Source organism: Vitis vinifera, chromosome 19 (assembly GCF_030704535.1).
Source record: "Vitis vinifera cultivar Pinot Noir 40024 chromosome 19, ASM3070453v1".
Classification (NCBI taxonomy): domain Eukaryota; kingdom Viridiplantae; phylum Streptophyta; class Magnoliopsida; order Vitales; family Vitaceae; genus Vitis; species Vitis vinifera.
The window spans coordinates 473875-495766 of record NC_081823.1 but is presented as its reverse complement, the minus strand read 5'-3'; the positions used below and the strand labels follow the sequence as shown (position 1 = coordinate 495766).

The 21892-nt window shown below is 29.6% G+C and overlaps 1 protein-coding gene and 1 long non-coding RNA gene across 2 annotated transcripts; one reads left to right on the top strand and one right to left on the bottom strand.

Moving 5' to 3' along the window:
* The first annotated feature begins 10901 nt into the window (after positions 1–10901).
* LOC100262361 (protein trichome birefringence-like 41) lies at positions 10902–14239 on the top strand. Its single transcript, XM_002283584.4, has 5 exons — positions 10902–11257; positions 12485–12656; positions 12770–12948; positions 13067–13225; positions 13922–14239. Exons 1-5 carry the CDS (start codon positions 10968–10970, stop codon positions 14211–14213), a joined length of 1092 nt encoding a protein of 363 aa, XP_002283620.2. The 5' UTR covers positions 10902–10967; the 3' UTR covers positions 14214–14239.
* A 4110-nt stretch (positions 14240–18349) lies between these two features.
* LOC132253480 (uncharacterized) lies at positions 18350–19048 on the bottom strand. The gene is made up of 2 exons (XR_009465332.1): positions 18859–19048; positions 18350–18707 (listed from the first exon to the last, which is right to left on the bottom strand). It is a non-coding gene; the product is annotated as an uncharacterized LOC132253480 (long non-coding RNA).
* Between the last annotated feature and the right edge of the window lie 2844 nt (positions 19049–21892).

Sequence of the window (21892 nt, the reverse complement as noted above, 5' to 3'; positions counted from 1 at the left end):
GTTGTTTATTAAAAAAATAAATATGTGTAATGAAATAATATGTATTTAATAATGAATGAGTTTTTTAAAATTAATACCTACTTATTGGTGCTAATGCTATGGTGTAACTAAAAAATATTCTAATATTATTTGTTGATGCCACTAATTGAATTATTTTGTTATTTTAGTGGTTGATGAAGTAGGAATAATGCTTTTATATGAAGGAGAATGGGTACGAGATGGAAATGTTTTCTATTTCGAAGGAAGTAAAGGTAAAGGCATTGAGATCCCGAAAACTATATCATATAAAGAGTTATTAGGGGTTGTCTATCATATTCTGAAGCTAGATCCAACAAATTGTTTTCTTTCAATGAAGTATGTATTCAATGCCAACATACCCACAAGTCTTATACAACTAACTGACAATGGGGATGTGAAATTCTTTATTGGTTTAAATTGTACAAATGGTAAGCTGTTTGTTCCATTGTGCATCATAGTTGAAAAGAGAATTGATAATCACAATCAGAAATCAATTTGCAATTTTTATTTTGAATGTCATATGCCTTCTGAGATTGATAAAGAATTGAATGGAGACTCAATGTTGATGCAAAAAAGTAGACACATTCATTGTGATTCAGTTGAAACTCTTACTGTTGATGGTGAAAATGGACCAAGATTTCAAAATGAGTCACTTGAAGGGTATAAAGTTCATGATTGGAACATAAATGAGACTGCAATTAATGAGGAGGATTATAGGATGAATACTAACCCTACTAGTGATAAGCAAGTGACCCAAATTGGCTCATTCAGAACTAGTTCAACTCAGAGTGCAGAAATCTTGACCATGATTGATACAAATGATGGTTTCATACATGACAATCCCACTATAATCGAAGATGTAGCAAATGAAAGACAAAACATGATGCAACAACCTATAGTTAGTGGAATTAGTGATGACCATCTAGAAGAGCACCAAATATACTCAAATAAGAAAGAATTATAAAGGAAGTTGTATATGATGGCTCTGAAAAGGAAGTTTGAGTTCAAAACAACTAAATCCACTACTAAGTTATTGCTTGTTGAATGTTTTGATAAAGAATGCAAGTGGCGAGTTCGTGTTACCAAGTTGGGGATTTCCAATATGTTTCACATAATGAAATTCTATTCAACACACACTTATCGGTTAGGTATGATGTCTCGTGACAATCGACATGCAAGTAGTTGGTTGATTGGTGAGAGTATAAAAGAAACATATCAAGGGGTTGGTTGTGAATTTTGACCAAAAGACATTGTAGCAAACATTCGAAAGCAGTATGGTGTTCAAATCAGTTATGATAAGGCGTGGAGAGCCAAAGAACTTGCTTTCGGTTCTATTAAGGGATCACCTGAGGAGTCTTATAACACTTTATCATCCTATTGCAATGTTTTAGAGCAAAAAAATCTTGGTACCATTACTGATATAGTTACTGATTGTGATAATCAATTCAAATACTTTTTTATGTCGATTGGTGCATCTCTTGTTGGGTTTCACACATCAATAAGGCCTGTGATTGCAGTTGATGGGACATTTTTGAAAGCAAAGTACTTAGGGACTTTATTTATTGCAGCGTGTAAAGATGGCAACAATCAGATATACCCTTTAGCCTTTGGGATTGGTGATTCAGAAAATGATGCCTCATGGGAGTGGTTTTTACAAAAACTGCATGATGCACTTGGACACATTGATGATTTGTTTGTGATATCAGATCGACATGGTAGCATTGAAAAAGCAGTACATAAAGTATTTCCCCATGCGAGGCATGGTGTCTGCACTTATCACGTTGGACAAAATTTGAAGACAAAGTTCAAGAATCCTGCAATTCATAAGTTGTTCCATGATGTTGCCCATGCTTATCATGTTTCAGAGTTTAATTTTATATTTGGGCAACTAGAGATGATTGACCCAAGAGTAGCAAGATATTTGATGGATAGAGGTGTTGATCGATGAGCACGTTCATATTCTACCGAAAAAAGATATAATATCATGACGACAGGGATCGTTCAAAGCCTTAATACTGTGTTGAAAAATGCTAGAGATCTTCCAGTTTTGCAATTGGTTGAAGAATTGAGAAACTTACTTCAAAAATGGTTTGTGACTCGTCAACAACAAGCAATGTCAATGTTAACTGAACTTACCATGTGGGCTGATGGAGAACTTCATTCAAGGTATAATATGTCAGCAACATATCTAGTGGAACCTATCAACTCCAAGGAGTGTAATGTTAACTATGTTGGCATTAGTGCTCAAGTGAATTTAGACACTCGTTCATGCACATGTCGACAATTTGATCTTGATCATATTCCATGTGCACATGCTATTGCTGCTTGTAGTTTTTACAACATTTCATGTTACACTTTGTGCTCCAAGTATTTTACTACTAAAGCATTGTTATCTTCATATTCAGAGTGTATTTATCCAACTGGAAATGAAATAGATTGGGTAGTACCTAATCATATTCGTGACAAAGTTGTGTTACCACCTAAAACGAGACGTCCAACAGGAAGACCAAGGAAAGTAAGAATTTCTTCTGGTGGAGAGGGCAAGCACACATCTCGTTGTAGTCGATGTGGTCAATATGGGCATAATCGGAAAACATGCAAACGACCAATCCCTTGATATCATGATAGCTTTGGCACTCTATGAACTTACATGGAATGAAAATTGTAATAGTGAGCTTTTTTGTTTTTTTGGTACCCATGTGAACGGAAATGTAAGTTACTTTTTTTGTATAAGGTGATAGGATAAGCACATAGATGAATATTGTAATAATGATCCCCTTTTTTTGCATACCCATAGAAATGGAGATATTTGTTACTTTTATACATATATGTTATGATGAGTTATGTATAAAATATGAATGAAAATTACATTTTTATTCTCAAACTATGGACTCAACTGTTCTCACGTTTATTGATAAGAAACTTGACAATAGTTAAATTTAGGTTTTGTCTGAAGACTATAGACTTAACTACCTTCAAGTTTGTACATAAAACAACTTGACAATGGTTAAGTTCAGGTTTTGTCTAAAGATCGTTGACTTAACTGCCTTCAAGTTGGTACATAAAACAACTTGACAATAGTTAAGTTCAGGTTTTGTCTAAAGATTGTGGACTTAACTACCTTCAAGTTTATACATAAAACAACTTGACAATAGTTAAGTTCAGGTTTTGTCTGAAGACTGTGAACTTAACTACTTTCAAGTTTGTTCATAAAACAACTTGACAATAGTTAAGTTCAGGTTTTCTCTGAAGACTGTGGACTTAACTACCTTTAAGTTTGTTCATAAAATAACTTGACAATAGTTAAGTTCAAGTTAAAATGGCAACTGTAGACACAACTTCCTATGAGTCTATAGAAGATCAACTTGATACCTGTTAAGTCCAGATTAAATATGTTATTCTGGAATAGATTTCGACTTAATATCTGTCATGTTTGTTCACAGTTAACTTGATAGTAGTTAAGTTCAAGTGTTCTATTAAGACTGTGGACTTAACTACCTTCAAGTTTGTACACATAACAACTTGACAACATTCAAGTTTAGTTTAAAAGGCCAATTGTATACATAACTATCGAACAACATTCATCAAAATATCCAAGTAGATATATCAACCTGTCCAACTACATTTATCAAAATGTCTAACTACATATATGAAGCTATCCAATTACATATAACAAACCATCCAACTACATTATCAAAATGTGAAATATCAACATGAATTCATTACATAGGCAAGTATTTCATATAAAATAACTCTGCTGCAATCTTTTCCCGAAACCAGTCCATTCGAGCACTTGTTAATGACTTCAATGGATGGTTGTGCATTAAGTATTCAACATATTTGATAACAAACATGCCACAATCACCACTGCATGGTACACAGATAATCAATGTTAGGGATATTATTAAGGATTAAGTGTATAAGTTATGAAAGTAAATTTAAGATCACTTACTCATTTTCCTGTTGAGGAATATCTTACAGCCGTTCAATTTTCCATTCCTGGTAGTTAACTTTTGTGTCACCATGAAACCCATAATATGCTATTGCATTCAATATATGCGGCAACAATTTGGCTAATGGTTTAATGGCAACTTGCAATCTTGCATTATTATTGATGCCCATCAATAAGTCATATACATATATAATCCTTCGATGAAGGTGGACAACTCCTAATACCCATTTTGAAATTGCAACCTGTTGACAATGAACTTGATAGCAGTTAAGTTCAATTTTTTCTTAACATATATATTTAAATCAAAATTCTAAATATTTGGATAAAATAATTTCATAAAAATTATATTCAAATACGTTATAAATTCATAACAAATAACTTCATTACACAAAATTTCAAAACCTTTTGATGGTAAACTTGATAGTAGTTAAGTTTAGTTTTTTCTAATCATTCAAATATTGCTTTAAACCTTGGACTATAACCTTATTGAGAAAAATTTCAACAATTACATTATCAATTCATGAAAAATAAATTCATAAAAAAAAAAAAGATAATCTATTAAAAATGATAAAATTAAAAATCAAAATTTCAAGTAGAAAATTAATGCTTACTGAATCAGTTGATTTCTTCTCATTTTTTGATGACGATGACGAGGTTTCAAAACCTGGCTTTCTTTCACTTCTCTTTTTTCCCAAAATTTTATACCTCTTCTGTTTCGTATTTTTCATCACCGAATTTTTTTCTTCCTCCATGTTCATGAACTGAATCAACACACAATATTATAAAGATGAAAAATAGGGTTTGATTGAAAAAATAAATAAAAATGAACCAAAATAAGACACTTAGGGTTTTTTCTCATTTCATGGATGAAGATTCATATGTACAGTTCGAAAAACTAAAATCAAAGAATGAAATAGTGAAACTTACTTTCTGTTTTTACTTTGTGTTGTGTTGCCTTTTTGTTCTCTTGCAATAAACGGAAAAATCCTTCGTGATTTGTTTCTCGTAGGTTAACAGATGGAACAAATGGGTTTGCAGGGTAAGGAAGAGACACAACACAAGGGAAAATTGGAATTGGAGGGAAAATGGGCTGAAAAGATAGCTGAGGGGGTATTTTTGTCCGAATTGGGTCATTTTTGAGACTTAAATAAGTGAGAGGTTAGTTATGCAATATTGAGGGATATTTGTCCCTTTTAACCGGTTATCCCAAAAATAATCTACACACTAATTGGCACAAAAATTAATGTAATTTGGTCAAACCATATTTATATGGAAGATGAAGGGAAACAGTTGGCACAAAAATAATCTACAAAATTTCTCTTTTCATTAAAGAGAGAGAAAATTAAATCTTGAGTGATGATTTTTTTCCCACTTTTATTTTTTTTTTGGGAAAAGAAAATGAAGATTTTCGCTCCTCTTTTCCTTAATTTTTTTTAATCATTTTTTCATAATATTTAAACATTTTAAAATCATTTCCCTTGGATTTGTTTTTTCATTTTTTTAAAGAAAAAACATAATAAAAAGCTTCCTAATCTTTATTTATTTCTTTCCATAAACCTTTGTTTATTTCTTTACATAAACCTTTGTTTTATCACTAACTTTATCATAATTTGATCTAAAAAAAATATTATTAGCACATAAAACCCATAATTAAGATATGTTTAATTTTCCTTTAAAGAAAAAACATAATAAAAAGCTTCCTAATCTTTGTTTATTTCTTTCCATAAACCTTTGTTTATTTCTTAAGATATGCTTAATTTTCCTTTAAAGAAAAAACATAATAAAAAGCTTCCTAATCTTTGTTTATTTCTTTCCATAAACCTTTGTTTTATCACTAACCTTATCATAATTTGACCTAAAAAAAATATTATTAGCACATAAAACCCATAATTAAGATATGCTTAATTTTCCTTTAAAGAAAAAACATAATAAAAAATTTCCTAATCTTTGTTTATTTCTTTCCATAAACCTTTGTTTATTTATTAAGATATGCTTAATTTTCCTTTAAAGAAAAAACATAATAAAAAGCTTCCTAATCTTTGTTTATTTCTTTCCATAAACCTTTGTTTTATCACTAACCTTATCATAATTTGACCTAAAAAAAATATTATTAGCACATAAAACCCATAATTAAGATATGCTTAATTTTCCTTTAAAGAAAAAACATAATAAAAAGCTTCCTAATCTTTGTTTTTTTCTTTCCATAAACCTTTGTTTTATCACTAACCTTATCATAATTTGACTTAAAAAAAAATATTATTAGCACATAAAACCCATAATTAAGATATGCTTAATTTTCCTTTAAAGAAAAAACATAATAAAAAGCTTCCTAATCTTTGTTTATTTCTTTCCATAAACCTTTGTTTTATCACTAACCTTATCATAATTTGACTTAAAAAAAAAATATTATTAGCACATAAAACCCATAATTAAGATATGCTTAATTTTCCTTTAAAGAAAAAACATAATTGTAGACCCCCCGGAAGCAGAGACTTTTTTGAATTTTAATTTTTATTTCCCGGGGCTCGACATGATGGGAGAGCTGTGTTTGGGGGCTCTGAGGCTGTAGGGGATGCAGGGCTTTTGGGCGGCAGATGGGATGTGTAGTAGTGGAGCCGAGGATGGCTTGCTAAGGAAGACAAGGTGAGGAGGTTTAAAAAAAGCAAGAAAAGGGGTTGAAAGGGGGTTGGGTTTTTTTTTCTGGAGGCAGCTGTCGAGAGGGGCTTTTTGGAGAGACAGAGGGGAAGAGGAAGGCTTTTGCTTGAGAGGATTCACGCAGGTTAGCATGCCGAATACTTGAAGTTTCTTTATTATTACTGTTTTGCTATGCTCCTTGTGGGTATGAGTATTTGCTTGGATCACCCAGCATGTGGAACACGTTTTTCATGGTTACTTGCTGAGTCTCTGTTTTTCTTCTGTGGGTATTGAGTAATGGTTGTGCTAGATATTTATGTGTTGGGACCCCATCTGTTTCTTTTGGAAAGCTTCTTAATCTTCATTAAAATGGATTTTGGAGTTAAAGACATCATCTTTCCTCACGCATGCTCTGTTTTCTTTTCTTGTTTTATTCTCTTTCCTCTGTTTTCGTTCTCTTCTTTCGAGTGTTGGGCATCTTGTGTAAGTTTGGCCGTTCGGATTGAAGTGTTCCTTGAGAAACACCATCCAGAATCTTTCATACCCATCTCTCATGCTAATCCTCGTCATCCACCTCCCATTCATGCGCATGGAGACCATTGTGCATGGCCGTCCCTGTCACCCTTCCATCTCTTTAACACCCACGCTTGTCCTTGCCTCACCCACGTCCTTCTCCTTCTTCAATGGACGGAAGTCCACTTGGTGCCACCCGCATGCTTTCCCTGCCTCCGTCGAGGCCAAAGGCTGCACCCCCATCCCGTCGCGTCCCCTTGGACAGCCCCATGACCGCCACCTTATCCATCAGATCGACGTCAGCCGGGAGAGGAAGCCCCTCGCGCGCCTGCAAGGGCTGCAGCAGCCAGCTCCGCGCCGTCACCGGGACGCTGCAGCTGGACGTGTTCGACGCCGGGGAGAGCAGGACGACGCGGCGGCGTGGCGCGAAGCGCCGGCAGTTCGGACCAGCTTCGAGGGCCCCCGGAGAAGCCTCTCATATCCAGTTCCTCCGTCGCCGTCGCCGTCGCCAGAAGTGGAGAAGGACGTATGCTTGATGGTTCAAAGAGAGATGAGAGTTTGGACTTGGGCTTGAGTTGGGGGTACTGGGCCCAGGTGTGATGGATGTTTGCATGGGTTTGTTCATGAAGATTTTGGGTTTGGATTTGAGGTGAAGGCCAGGCCCAAGTGGGAAGATATTAAAAAGAAAAGAGAGAAGGAAGAGAAGGCCCTGCTTTTGCTATTGACTTTTGGGCTTGATGGATGAATATCATCTTTTATTTTTTATTATTATTAATTATTATCTCTAATTATTATTATTATTGCAATTAGTGTTATTATTATTATTATTATTATTATTATTATTATTAATCCAATTATCAAAATCTTACTATTGTTATTATTATCAATTCACACTTCCATAATCTTATTATTCCTATTATTCTTAATCCAAACTTTCAAAACCCCATAATTATTATTACTAACCCAAATTTCAAAATCTATTTATTGTCATTATTTTTATCATCATTAACCAAACTTTCAAAACCTCATTATTATCATTATTATTAATTCACATTTTCAAAATCTATTTATTATTATTATTACTATCATTAATCCAAACTTTCAAAACCCCATAATTATTATTACTAACCCAAATTTCAAAATCTATTTATTATCATTATTTTTATCATCATTAACCAAACTTTCAAAACCTCATTATTATCATTATTATTAATTCACATTTTCAAAATCTATTTATTATTATTATTACTATCATTAATCCAAACTTTCAAAACCTTATAATTATTATTACTAACCCAAATTTCAAAATCTATTTATTGTCATTATTTTTATCATCATTAACCAAACTTTCAAAACCTCATTATTATCATTATTATTAATTCACATTTTCAAAATCTATTTATTATTATTATTACTATCATTAATCCAAACTTTCAAAACCTTATAATTATTATTACTAACCCAAATTTCAAAATCTATTTATTGTCATTATTTTTATCATTATTAACCAAACTTCCAAAATCTCATTATTATCATTATTATTAATTCACATTTTCAAAATCTATTTATTATTATTATTACTATCATTAATCCAAACTTTCAAAACCTTATAATTATTATTACTAACCCAAATTTCAAAATCTATTTATTGTCATTATTTTTATCATCATTAACCAAACTTTCAAAACCTCATTATTATCATTATTATTAATTCACATTTTCAAAATCTACTTATTATCACCATCATTAATCCAAACTTTCAAAACCCCATAATTATTATTACTAACCCAAATTTCAAAATCTATTTATTTATTATTATCTATTAGTATCATTAATCCAAGCCTCCAAAATCTCATCATTATCATTATTATTAATTCACACTTTCAACATCCATTTATTGCTATTATTATCATCAATCCAAATTCTCAAAATCTTATTATTATTATTATTATTAATTCACACCTTCAAAATCTTATTATTGTTATTATTATCATTAATGCAGACTTTTCGAGATCTTATTATTATTATTAATTCAAATTCTCAAGCCCTCATCACTATCATTATTATAAATTCAACTTTCAAAGGTCTATGGTCTCGTAGTTCAATTTCCTAAAGCCTGTTTCTCATTTTCTTTAATAAATTTCGATTTAATCACCAGGGCTCTAATCTTCAGAACTTAATTCCAAATACTCCAATTTTCCAATAAGCTCCAATAATCCAGTTTTTCATCCGAATAGCTTTTAATCACATTTTAGTTCCTAAATAACCTTCTGATCTTCTTGGCTTTACATAAGCAATAGTGATTCCTTCATAATTCCAAAACACGGAATTTGTGAGACTAGTTCATGAGTAATAAATTGGGCTTTGGTGGGGGCCCTATGTTTGACCCCTTTTGACTGGCAATTGTCGTGCTTACGGTATTTTGCTTAAGCTTCGCTTTGCACTCTGACATGCATGAGCTATATTTTGTATTCATTAATTGTGCACTAATCTCGCTTCTTGATAGCGCGTTGCTGTTTGCTGCCCAGGTACGCATTCACTCATTCTGATCATTCACTATATATATTCCGATTCTTATATATGCATGATTGATGTGAGTATCCATTGACTTTCTCATTCGATTGCCACGTCAGTTTCACTTTATTAGTAGAGACTCGACTTTAGGGGCTTTGAGGGGTGCTACGGTCTTTACCGTACCTTCCCGATAAGTAACCTGACCCCCGAACCCGATCCGGATTTTCACAGACCATCTTTTCCAAAACAAGGAGTCACACTTAGGGTTTTTCTTTCTTATTTTGTTTACCCTTTAAAAATAAAACAAAAATAAGTGGCGACTCCAAGTCAATTTTTCTTAATCAATAAAGATCAATTTTTCAAATTAAAATCGAGTTCGCCATCGAGTGGGAAACGCATGAGCCGAAATGCGGGGTCCACAATAATAAAAAGCTTCCTAATCTTTGTTTATTTCTTTCCATAAACCTTTGTTTATTTCTTAAGATATGCTTAATTTTCCTTTAAAGAAAAAACATAATAAAAAGCTTCCTAATCTTTGTTTATTTCTTTCCATAAACCTTTATTTATTTCTTAAGATATGCTTAATTTTCCTTTAAAGAAAAAACATAATAAAAAGCTTCCTAATCTTTGTTTATTTCTTTCCATAAACCTTTGTTTTATCACTAACCTTATCATAATTTGACCTAAAAAAAATATTATTAGCACATAAAACCCATAATTAAGATATGCTTAATTTTCCTTTAAAGAAAAAACATAATAAAAAGCTTCCTAATCTTTGTTTATTTCTTTCCATAAACCTTTGTTTATTTCTTTCCATAAACCTTTGTTTTATCACTAACCTTATCATAATTTGACCTAAAAAAAATATTATTAGCACATAAAACCCATAATTAAGATATGCTTAATTTTCCTTTAAAGAAAAAACATAATAAAAAGCTTCCTAATCTTTGTTTATTTCTTTCCATAAACCTTTGTTTATTTCTTAAGATATGCTTAATTTTCCTTTAAAGAAAAAACATAATAAAAAGCTTCCTAATCTTTGTTTATTTCTTTCCATAAACCTTTGTTTTATCACTAACCTTATCATAATTTGACCTAAAAAAAATATTATTAGCACATAAAACCCATAATTAAGATATGCTTAATTTTCCTTGATTGGAAATAATATCTCTCAAAACCATAGAGAAAAAAACCCAAATGGAAATCATCATTTCAAAACAATAAAAATAAATTTTGAAATTTTGAAAATTGGTCATGCCATAAGTGTGGGCAGCCACACTAACAATATAAATATGATACAACATTTCATCATTCTACCCACAACCCATCTCTCCCAATGGGATTTAGTTTTGAAGGCCTGTGTTTTTTTCTTTCTTCTATTCTTCTTTTTCTTCTTTCATGGCTTCAACAATCCAGTGCAAGTGTAGAGCATCATAAGGCCATGCAACCCCAATTTGATGGCTGTGATTTCTTCAAAGGAACTTGGGTGGTGGATGATTCTTATCCCCTGTATGATTCCTCCATCTGTCCATTCATCAGTCCACACGTTGACTGTCAAAAAAATGGAAGGCCAGATAAGCTCTATCTCAAGTATAGATGGCAGCCCCATGGTTGTACATTGCCAAGGTATATTTATAAATACTTCATTTGACTTTATTTGATGAATTTGAATTTTTAATATTTACTGAATTTTATAATCCCGTATTAATAATTAAATATTTCATTATGATTCAAAAGTAAAATAATTATTATTGAATTTATATTTGAAAATTATTTTATTAAAAATAAAGATGTTTTTTATATTTATAAAAATAATAATAGTTTTTATCCAAACATTCTTAAAACTTATCGATGACATGTATATGATATAAATGACAAAGTAAATGAATATTTTTTTAAACCTTTAAAGAAAGAAAAAATTATAAGAAAAAATATTTTCTTATATTTGGATGACATAGAAATAAGATGGAAAAAGTATAGGATAAAAACCACTAAAAAAATTTAAAATATTTTTTATAAAAGCTAGAGGTTCATCGATAATTTAATTTTCTTTCATTTCTTTTTTACTTCATATTAAAATTATTACTCATATTAAAATGGAAACAAATAATTATTCAAATATTATATTTATAGTTGTATCCAAACACAAGAATTAAAATTTTCATATTCATTTCCCATTATTTATCATAGTCTAAAAGTGTTTAAATTCTTTTTTAGTTTCCATTTTTAGTTTTTTTTTTAATTTCTGAGAATAATTATTTAGGATAGCATTGTTGCACTTTAAAAATGACTTTTTTTTTAATAGTTCTCGGTAACCTTTAAAACAAAATTCTGTTTAAAATTTTAAATATGGACAACAGTTTTTTCAACCTATTATCTACAATGCAAAAGTTTTTCACCATTTTTTTTATTTTCAATTTCTCTAAATTCATTACAAAATAAACATTTGAAAATATAATTGCTTTCAATCAAAAAATTGTTAAAATAATGTTTATAAAGTTATAAAATAATTGTAATTACCTTACTATCCTCAAATATGGGCAAAAGTAATATTTTAATCTCGATCATTTTAAATGTCTCACCACCAATCTTGTCTCAAAAAGATCTCAATATTCACTAATATGAAGAAATTGAGCATATTTTATCCTTTTGTATTTATTATTTAGTTAAAAAAAAAACATATTCCTACGTCCTTTATTATTAAATTTGGAGGTTAAAAGTTAATCATCTCAAACATACTTTAATGTATTTTATTTAACATATAAAATTAAGAAATTTCATTTTTATCATATTACTTAGTAAAGCATATGACCTAAATACCCTTCACAACTTTATTATTTTACATATCTGCAGATTCAATGGAGAGGATTTCTTGAAGAGGTTTAAGGGAAAAAAGATAATGTTTGTAGGAGATTCTCTAAGTGAAAATCAATGGCAATCACTCACTTGCCTGGTCCATGCTGCAATCCCCCAAGCACAAGTCAATAAAAGCAATAAGGGAAACCTCCAGACCATTACATGGCCGGTAAGTTCCTAAAATATTTTTTGTATTCAAAATATATTAATTTTTATTATAATTTTAATATCAAAATGATTATTCTCCACATTGATTTCAAAATTATGGAATTATTTTTGCAGGAGTATGGGATTTCAATAACATTATGTTTCAATGCCTTTCTAGTAGATTTAGTACATGAGAAAAAGTTGGGCAGGGTACTAAAGATCGACTCCATTGAAGGTGGCCAATTATGGAAAGGTGTTGACACGCTCGTATTCAATACATGGCATTGGTGGCTCCACAATGGATCCATACAACCGTAAGATCGATGCTTAACCCCATAAAAAAATATTTTTATGTTTATGTTTCATATATATTATTTATTCTTATATATAACTCAATCTCAATGCTTTGTACTTTCTTTTTTTGAATTTCAGATGGGATTATATTCAAATAGGAGGAAAGTTGATTAAAGACATGGACCGTTTGGCTGCTTATAAAAGAGGACTAACTACTTGGTCCAAATGGGTAGACTTTAACATCAATCCTGCTATGACTAATGTGTTCTTCCAAGGCATTTCTCCGACGCATAATCTGTAAGTTCTCTTCTTTGCTTACGTTTGCATGGGAGAAGTACTCACTAGTGAATATGACATAAAAAATTAGGGTGTCATTTAGATATATTTTCTACTTTTAATTTTAAAAAATAAAGACTTCTATACAAATATAAGAATTCTTATATCAAAAGTAGAAAATATCTTGTATTCTTTTTTTTTTTTTTAATTTAAAAATTTTGATAAACTGAAATTTTTTAACTTGGATTTTAAAAATACTAAAAAGTATTTTCAAGTGTATAAGGTATATATCTACTTTTTGAATAAAATTTCTATGTTTTTTATTTATTTATAAAATTTTCTATTTTTAAAAACAAAACATAGAAAATGCATCCAAACATCATGGAAGTTAGAGTAAATTAAATTTAAAAATGTAATTGCTAATCAAATTATATGGATATTTGCTTATTTTAGGGCAGGCATGACTCAACACTCCCAACCCAACCCAAACTTTTGGGCTCTAAAATGTGGCCCAAATCAAAGGGCAATACCATAATACACTATATTTACAAATGCAATTTAACATTTAGTGAAAAAATTATGAAATAAATAGTCCCACCCTAGTTTCAAATCAAATTAACTACTAAAATTTCAAATACATATATATAAACATATTCATATCATATTTATTTTTCAATTAATTTCTCGGCATATAATTTTATTTTGTTGATGGAACAGTGGTGAAGAATGGAAGGAGAAATTAGCAACATGCAAAGGACAAACTGAACCTATAAAAGGTTCAACATACCCTGGGGCTTTGCCACCGGCGGTAGGGGTGGTGAAGGAAGTTCTAAGCAAGATGTCGAAAGTCGTATCATTACTCGATATAACTATATTATCACAACTAAGGAAAGATGGACATCCATCTATATATAATGGTGGTCAAATAAGTGATTGTAGCCATTGGTGTCTTGCTGGTGTTCCTGATACTTGGAATGAACTCTTATATGCAATTGTTATTACTCAGTAAACATTTGAATTGTGACAATAAATAAATTTGGTTTGCAGCCATGATAAACGACTCAAAAGCAGTAAAGAAACATAAAAAGTGTGAGGAGCATTATCCATATGAGAAAGTCCAATGATGGTAAGTAATTAAATTCAACTATCGAATTTAGGGTGGTTTTTGTTTTTATTGGCATATTTTAACATAATAGATGAAGTAGTACCTTTTATTTGTATACCAAACTTTAACTTTGATCCAACTTGATGTAGGTTTAGTCTATAAGTAGTAATTCTATCTTAACTCTATATTGTTATTATTATTATTATTTTTAGTTTTACTCTATTGAAGTTGAATCATTTAAAAATTACCCTTGACATTCATTCTTAAATTAATGTATCATTCTTTTACTAAATAAATGTTTTTTTTTCTTTGGTAAAAATGATTGAGAGTTAAAATATTGGACATTATTTCATAGCTAGAAACATTTTATTTTGTAGTATTATTGACAATATTTGTGATAGTAAAGATGATTAATAATCTTTTTATTTTTTATTTACTAAAAATAAATAAATATCTACTTAATTGATATGAATTTAATAGTGAATACTTTTTTAAAAATGAATACCCATTTACTAATGGTAATGCTTTGTTATAACTCAAAAATATTGTATTATTGTGTGTTGGTATTAATAGTTGGGATTATTTTGTTGTTTCGATAATTGATAAGTCGGAATGATGTTTTTACATGAAGGAGATTGGGTATGGGATGAAAATATATACTTTCTATTTTGAATGACATAAAGGTAAAGGCATTAAGGTCTCAAACACTATTTCATGTGAAGAATTATTAAAATTTGTGTATCACATTTTGAAGGTAGATCCAATAGAGTATTATCTTTCAATGAAACATGTATTTAATGCAAATATATCATGACTCTTGTACAACTAACTGGTGATAGGTTTTAAAACTTTTTATTAGCTTAGATCGCACTACTAGTAAGCTACATGTTCCATTATGTGTCACAATAGAAAAGATAGTTGGGAATCATAGTCATAAATGGATATGTAACTTTTAGTTTGAATATCATGTGTTAGTGGAGATTGAGAAAGAATTGGATAGGACTCAATGTTGATACATAAAAGTGGACACATGCATTATGAGTCCTCAGAAACTCTAGTCAATGGTTGTGGTAAAAATCGAATGAGATTTAATAATAAGCCACTTGAAGGATCTACTGATCGTGATTGGAATATGAATTAAGATGCCCTAATTAATGAGAAGGATTATAGGATGCATACTAATCATACTAATGATGGGCAAGTGTCCCAAATTGATCCTTTTAGAAATGATATTACTTAGAGCGCATAGATTCTAACCATCGGTTTCACAGATGATAATCCTATCATAATACAAAAAGCAACAAATAAATGACAAAGCATGAAACAACCACCTATGATATTAGTGGCATTAATAATGGCTCTTAAAATGAAGTTTGAGTTCAAAACAACCAAATCTACAACTAAGGCTTCATTTGGATAAACTTTTTTCTTTTAATTTATTTTTAAAAATAAAAGTTCTATATAAAATTTAAGAAAGTAAATTTTATTTTTAATTAGTTTGAAAAAATCATTATATTTTCAATGTTAATTCCTAAAATTTCTTGAAATTTATATAAATTTTACTATTATTTTCTATTTTTAAAAACAGAAAACATGAAATGTATCCAAATAGATCCTAAGTTATTACTTGTTGAATGTTTAATAAAAATGTGTTGAGAATGACCGGATATCTCCACTCTCATCTTTGGACCATTAGGGTGCATGTATACTATCTTATACTTCTCTAGATCTATGCATGATAGTAGCAATAGTATTTAAAAATGTAGATCTAGAGATGAAAAAGCCATATTTGTGATCTTGATGTTCTTAAATCAAATCTAGCAGAAAGAGATGTGTCACAGATCTTAAAAACCAAACAGTGTTCTACTTGATAGCTCTCTTTCTTGGGTCCTAGTATGGGATGAGGTAATCCTTGTTAGAGAGGATGGGGACTAGGGTTCTTTTCCAAAATCTAAAAAATAGAAGAACTTCTTAAGCCTTAACCCCTAAAAAGTTCTATATAGGCTTTCTTATGAACTTAAGTGACTTGAGTCCATCGTAGGTTTAAGTCATTTAATTTAGTCCACCTAAGTTCTAATTAATTAATTAGCCTAACCCAGAAAAACAATTCATAAGTTCTTGTGCAACCTTACATTTTTACAAAGACGCCTTTATGCACGCATATGAATAAGGAATATAAGAATTCCTTAATAAAGTGCCACCATACCTAAGAATGAGAGTGTTCCTTTTTTTTTTTTTTTTTTTTTTAAGATAATGAAAATTAAAACATGTCTATTTTTTGTTCAATTCTTCACTCTTAGATTCTTTTTTTAAAATTTTAATTTTAATTTTTTGTGGGCTGCTCATGCTTTTGGATATCTCCATTTATTAACTTGTAGATTCAATGGAAAAGATATCTTGAGGAGGTTTAAGGAGGAAAAAGAAGGGAAAGATAATGTTTATGAGGGATTCTTCGAGCCAAAATCAATGGGAATCCTTGGCATGCATGTTGCATGCAATAGTGCCCCATTCAAAGTTCATTGCTAGCAATGACAACTCTTTGCTTTGCATTTGAATTTGTTCAACCTATACATTCATATCTCATGCTAAGTTTTTCCATGGGTTTCTTCTTGAATAAGAATTTTGAGATATTCTCTTGAAAGAATGAGATTAATATTTCATTTAAATTAAAATTACCTTATCATTTAATTTTGGTCAAATTGGGATTAAGATTAACTTATATTAATTTAAATTGAATTTAGAAGAAAGGTATAAAAAGGGTAGATTCCAATAAAGAAAAAAAAAGTGATTAGCCATGAACCCACACCATATAATTTCAATACAAACTCTAGTGAGCTAATATCCTAAAATTAATATGAAACATATTATGGAAACTAAGGCTGATAATATTTGGATTTTTTTTTAAATATATTTTTTTAATATTTAATATGATAAATCATTTTTAATTTTAAATCATAAAACTCATATGAAAAAACTATAAAATAGGAACTCAAATTTATAAAATACAAATTTTAAGCAATCATTTAAAAATAATTAGCATTCAAAGGCAAGAGGACACAAGGTCTCTTTAGGTTGGTTTTTTTTTTTTTCCTCTTGTGGCAATCTACTAATAAAGAAGAGGGAGAAATACAAGAAGAAACTGAATTTTTTTTACAACTTGACTTTGCTATTCAAATTCCAAGAGCTTTGAATATTTTTTTTTTTTACAACTTTTTTTTTTCTTTTTTTGTGGCTAGGTGATGCTTTTGGATATCTCCATTTGTTAACTTGTAGATGCAACGGAAAATATTTGTTGGGGAGGTTTAGGGAGGAAAAAAAGGGAAAGACAATGTTTATGGGGGATTCTTCAAGTCAAAATCAATGAGAATCCTTGGCATGCATGTTACATGCAATAGTGCCCCATTCAAAGTTCATTGCTAGCAACAACTGAAAACTCTCTATCTTTACTTTGCGTTTGAATTTGTTCAACCTATACATTCATATTTCAGGCTATCTTTTTCCATGGGTCTCTTCTTGAGTAAGAATTTTGAGATATTCCCTTGAAAGAATGAGATTAATATTTAATTTAAATTAAAATTACCTTATCATTTAATTTAGGTCAAATTTGGATTAAGATTAACTTATACTACAAGGAAAAAGGTATATGGTGACATTTATAACGAGTCACCATAAACATAAGGTATCACTACAACATAGCGTCACCTTCTCCACTAACACCATAGAGGGTACCAATTGGTGACGTATTTGGAAGTGACACCAAAGTAGATAAATGGTGACCCATTCAGAAGTGACACCATATATTTCTAGTGATGATAGGGTGCCACATTAAATACATCATCTTTGAGTTATGATGTCACATTAAATGCATCACCTTTGAGTTATGGTATCACATCATTGTAAATTATTGTGGAATATATGATTGGTTTTAGTTGTTGATTTTTGTAATGCTTATGAATTAAGAAGATTAACCTGTTTATATTTTGTCCATAAATATAACAATCATATTATATTTAACTCATTTTTTTGTAATGTTTCTGGAATAACTCATAATACATTGATCATCTAATAATATTTGTATATCAAATGTTCACAAAAGGATAGTACGTCCAACATATCAAACCCATCAAAACTAAAAAAGAAGAGTGAATACATACCAAAACATGATTTAGAAATGTTAAAGATCCCAAGATTCATGTATACCTCCATTTCATAATCATAAAACCGGCTAACCATAAAATGACATAGAAGTCCCATCTAAAAATCTAAATTTCTCAGTTGCAATTAAAGTAACGTTTATGTCCTACAACGTATGACATAAGAGTTGCATTTAAAAACCCAAAATCTTGTTGTCTTCTTCTTTCTTTTTATTCTCCATTTCACCATCCCAAGAGTGTATACCTCCTGCATTTCAAAATTTAATGAGTTTTAGAGATTTTTATTGAAGAAAATAAACATGGATCTATGTTATCATAAATGAACAAATCTAAGAATTAATTTTTTTTTTTCAAATAGAAACATTATTCAAAGAGTAAGCATTACTATACAATACCTATGGAAAAATTCATGTAGTAGCTAAGGGACTCACCATGCATGGTGATCATGATGCATCAACATGATTCATGATTAATTGTAGCACAAAAGTAGCCCATTCTCCTCTAATTTCATCGAATTCTACTTGAGAATATGTTTTTTTTTATTACCAAACTGAAATCAAATAAGAAAATAACATTAAAATGCATAACATTTGGAAGCCTAAAACTATGTAGAATTCATTAAATAAGTAATACCTTTGAACCAATAATTGTAGGATCAAAAATTATCTTTTTAATGAATCTCATAACAAAGTAACCACATTCGAACCCTCCTTCTTGTCTTGGACACTAATCGATCAATTATAAAATAACATTAGTACTCACATATATAAATGGTGCAAATGCATAAGCTAATGTGTAAAGAAAAATTTTTGGATATCACCCATATAAATAAGTTCAATGGGTACATTTTTAAAATAGGTAAATGTTATATGTTTTAATATATATAAATAATAAAAAAAATGTGTTTGAGGTGAATGTATTTTTTTTTATTTAAAAATAATACTATGAAAAATAATAGGAAGAACTTACATGTTTACGATATCCTTTAAGTCCTCACATAGTTTGTGATGCATAAGGTCAAGATAGTGGACTATCATTTTCCTTGGCTCAAGCACTGCCTAAATATAAACCCTTTAAGTCCTCATATCTATTTCTATTAACAAAATATAAAAACTTTCCAAAACTCAACTACTTAAATATAAAAACAAAATCAAATAAAATATCTAGTTAATTGGATTTTAGAAACTAAATAAACTATAAATAAACTAAATATAAAAACTAAATAAAATATCTATGCCCAGGAATTAATTGAAGAGGATAGAAAGACACAGAGAGAACATGACTATGGTTATGATTTCCATCTTATCATTTCCCGTCAATACCACACATGCCCATTTTAAGGTTGGACACTACTTTTGTTGCTGGACTTGGAAAGGGAACTTCAAAATTGAAAACATAAATAAACCCTTATGTAAAAAAAAATAACATTAAAATATAATTGAGCATTAAAATATTTACTTTCTTTCATCACTTTCATTTGAATATTAATAATCTCTTATTGAGATAGATACTTACAATTTAACAAAATAGAAATTCCTAATAATAAAAAATATAAAATTTCTATTTCTATTAACAAAATATAAAAACTTTCCAAAACTCAACTACTTAAATATAAAAATAAAATCAAATAAAATATCTAGCTAATTGGATTTTAGAAACTAAATAAACTATAAATAAACTAAATATAAAAACTAAATAAAATATCTATGCCCATGAATTAATTGAAGATGATAGAAAGACACAGAGAGAACATGGCTATGGTTATGATTTCTATCTTATCATCTCCCGTCAATACCACACATGCCCATTTTAAGGTTGGACACTACTTTTGTTGCTAGACTTGGAAAGAGAACTTCAAAATTGAAAACATAAATAAACCCTTATGTAAAAAAAAAAAAACATTAAAATATAATTGAACATTAAAATATTTACTCTCTTTCATCACTTTCATTTAAATATTAATAATCTCTTATTGAGATAGATACTTACAATTTAACAAAATAGAAATTCCTAATAATAAAAAATATAAAAATTTCTATTTCTATTAACAAAATATAAAAACTTTCCAAAACTCAAATACTTAAATATAAAAACAAAATCAAATAAAATATCTAACTAATTGGATTTTAGAAACTAAATAAACTATAAATAAACTAAATATAAAAACTAAATAAAATATTTATGCCCATGAATTAATTGAAGAGGATAGAAAGACACAGAGAGAATATGACTATGGTTATGATTTTCATCTTATCATCTCCCGTCAATACCATACATGCCTTCCCGGATTGGTCCTTTTGGGGTTGGATACTCTCAACGAAATTCTATATCTCATTCTCACTTAGATACAAACAAAAAAATCATTCTTTTTTTTTTCCTCTCTCGTTTTTTAGAAATGATGAAGATTATGTGATAGTATATCTTAAAAAAATTCTGTACCTGTCATTCTCACACAAATACATATTAAAAATCATTCATTTTTTTCCTGTTTTTCACTTTTTTTTAAGGACTTGATCATGTGTTTGGTTTAGATTAAAAAAATCAATTAATCTATAGTTTTTTCTTCCATGCTAGAAGATTAAACCTAAATTTTTCTTCCCTACAACTCAAGAAAACACAATTCACAAAAACCATAATACAAAGATGTTGAAACAATTAATATAATGGCATTAATAAGTTGAAACAATTAATATAATGACATTAATAAAAGAAAAAAATGTTATTTCCACATTAAATTAAGTGGGTGGCCCACTAATTGACAATTTGCGCATTAAAATTGTTTCTGCTTATTCTTGTTTTCAATTATGGGTGCACATTTTATTGTTTGATAAACAAGAATTGTCCTGACAAGACAAATTACAGGGGCTATTTGGCATTAAGGACTAGGTTAGTAAGGGTTATTGATGTGTGGTGCATGGAAGGAAACATGACATTATGGTCATGTGACCGCCATGACTCGCATTTATGATCTAAATTGATTCAGTATTATGGCAAATGATTTTGGATGTATTGGCTAAGTTTATTGTAATCGTGATCACGTGTCAAATTTATTTTCCAGTATATATTTTATATATAAACTAAATATATTATAGTTTTCATAATCGGTTTAGTGGGCCAAGTGGGAGAATGTTATTTCCACATTAAATTAAGTGGGTGGCCCACTAACCTATTATTTAGCCAATTAAATAATATCCACTATCTTTAAACTGTTATAGATATTTACCATTGATGGACTGGGTAAATTATAATAATTTTAATATTATTATTTAAGATAATTAACAGTTATTTCGATTGACACGTTCAGAACGGTTTTTGAATGTGTATTCTTGGCCCTCTTCTCCTATCAATAAAATACATATACAGAAACCCCTTCATGTGCGGTGTGTGCTTTTCCATCAATTACAGAAAAATAACTTTGTGTATTAAGGT

What these genes read in the sequence shown, in the direction of transcription:
- LOC100262361 (XM_002283584.4), top strand. Translation starts at nt 10,968, where the DNA reads ATGGGATTTAGTTTTGAAGGCCTGTGTTTTTTTCTTTCTTCTATTCTT. An exon ending in CATGGTTGTACATTGCCAAG is followed by an intron (nt 11,258 to 12,484) that starts GTATATTTATAA and finishes ACATATCTGCAG; the next exon opens with ATTCAATGGAGAGGATTTCT. An exon ending in CACAATGGATCCATACAACC is followed by an intron (nt 12,949 to 13,066) that starts GTAAGATCGATG and finishes TTTGAATTTCAG; the next exon opens with ATGGGATTATATTCAAATAG.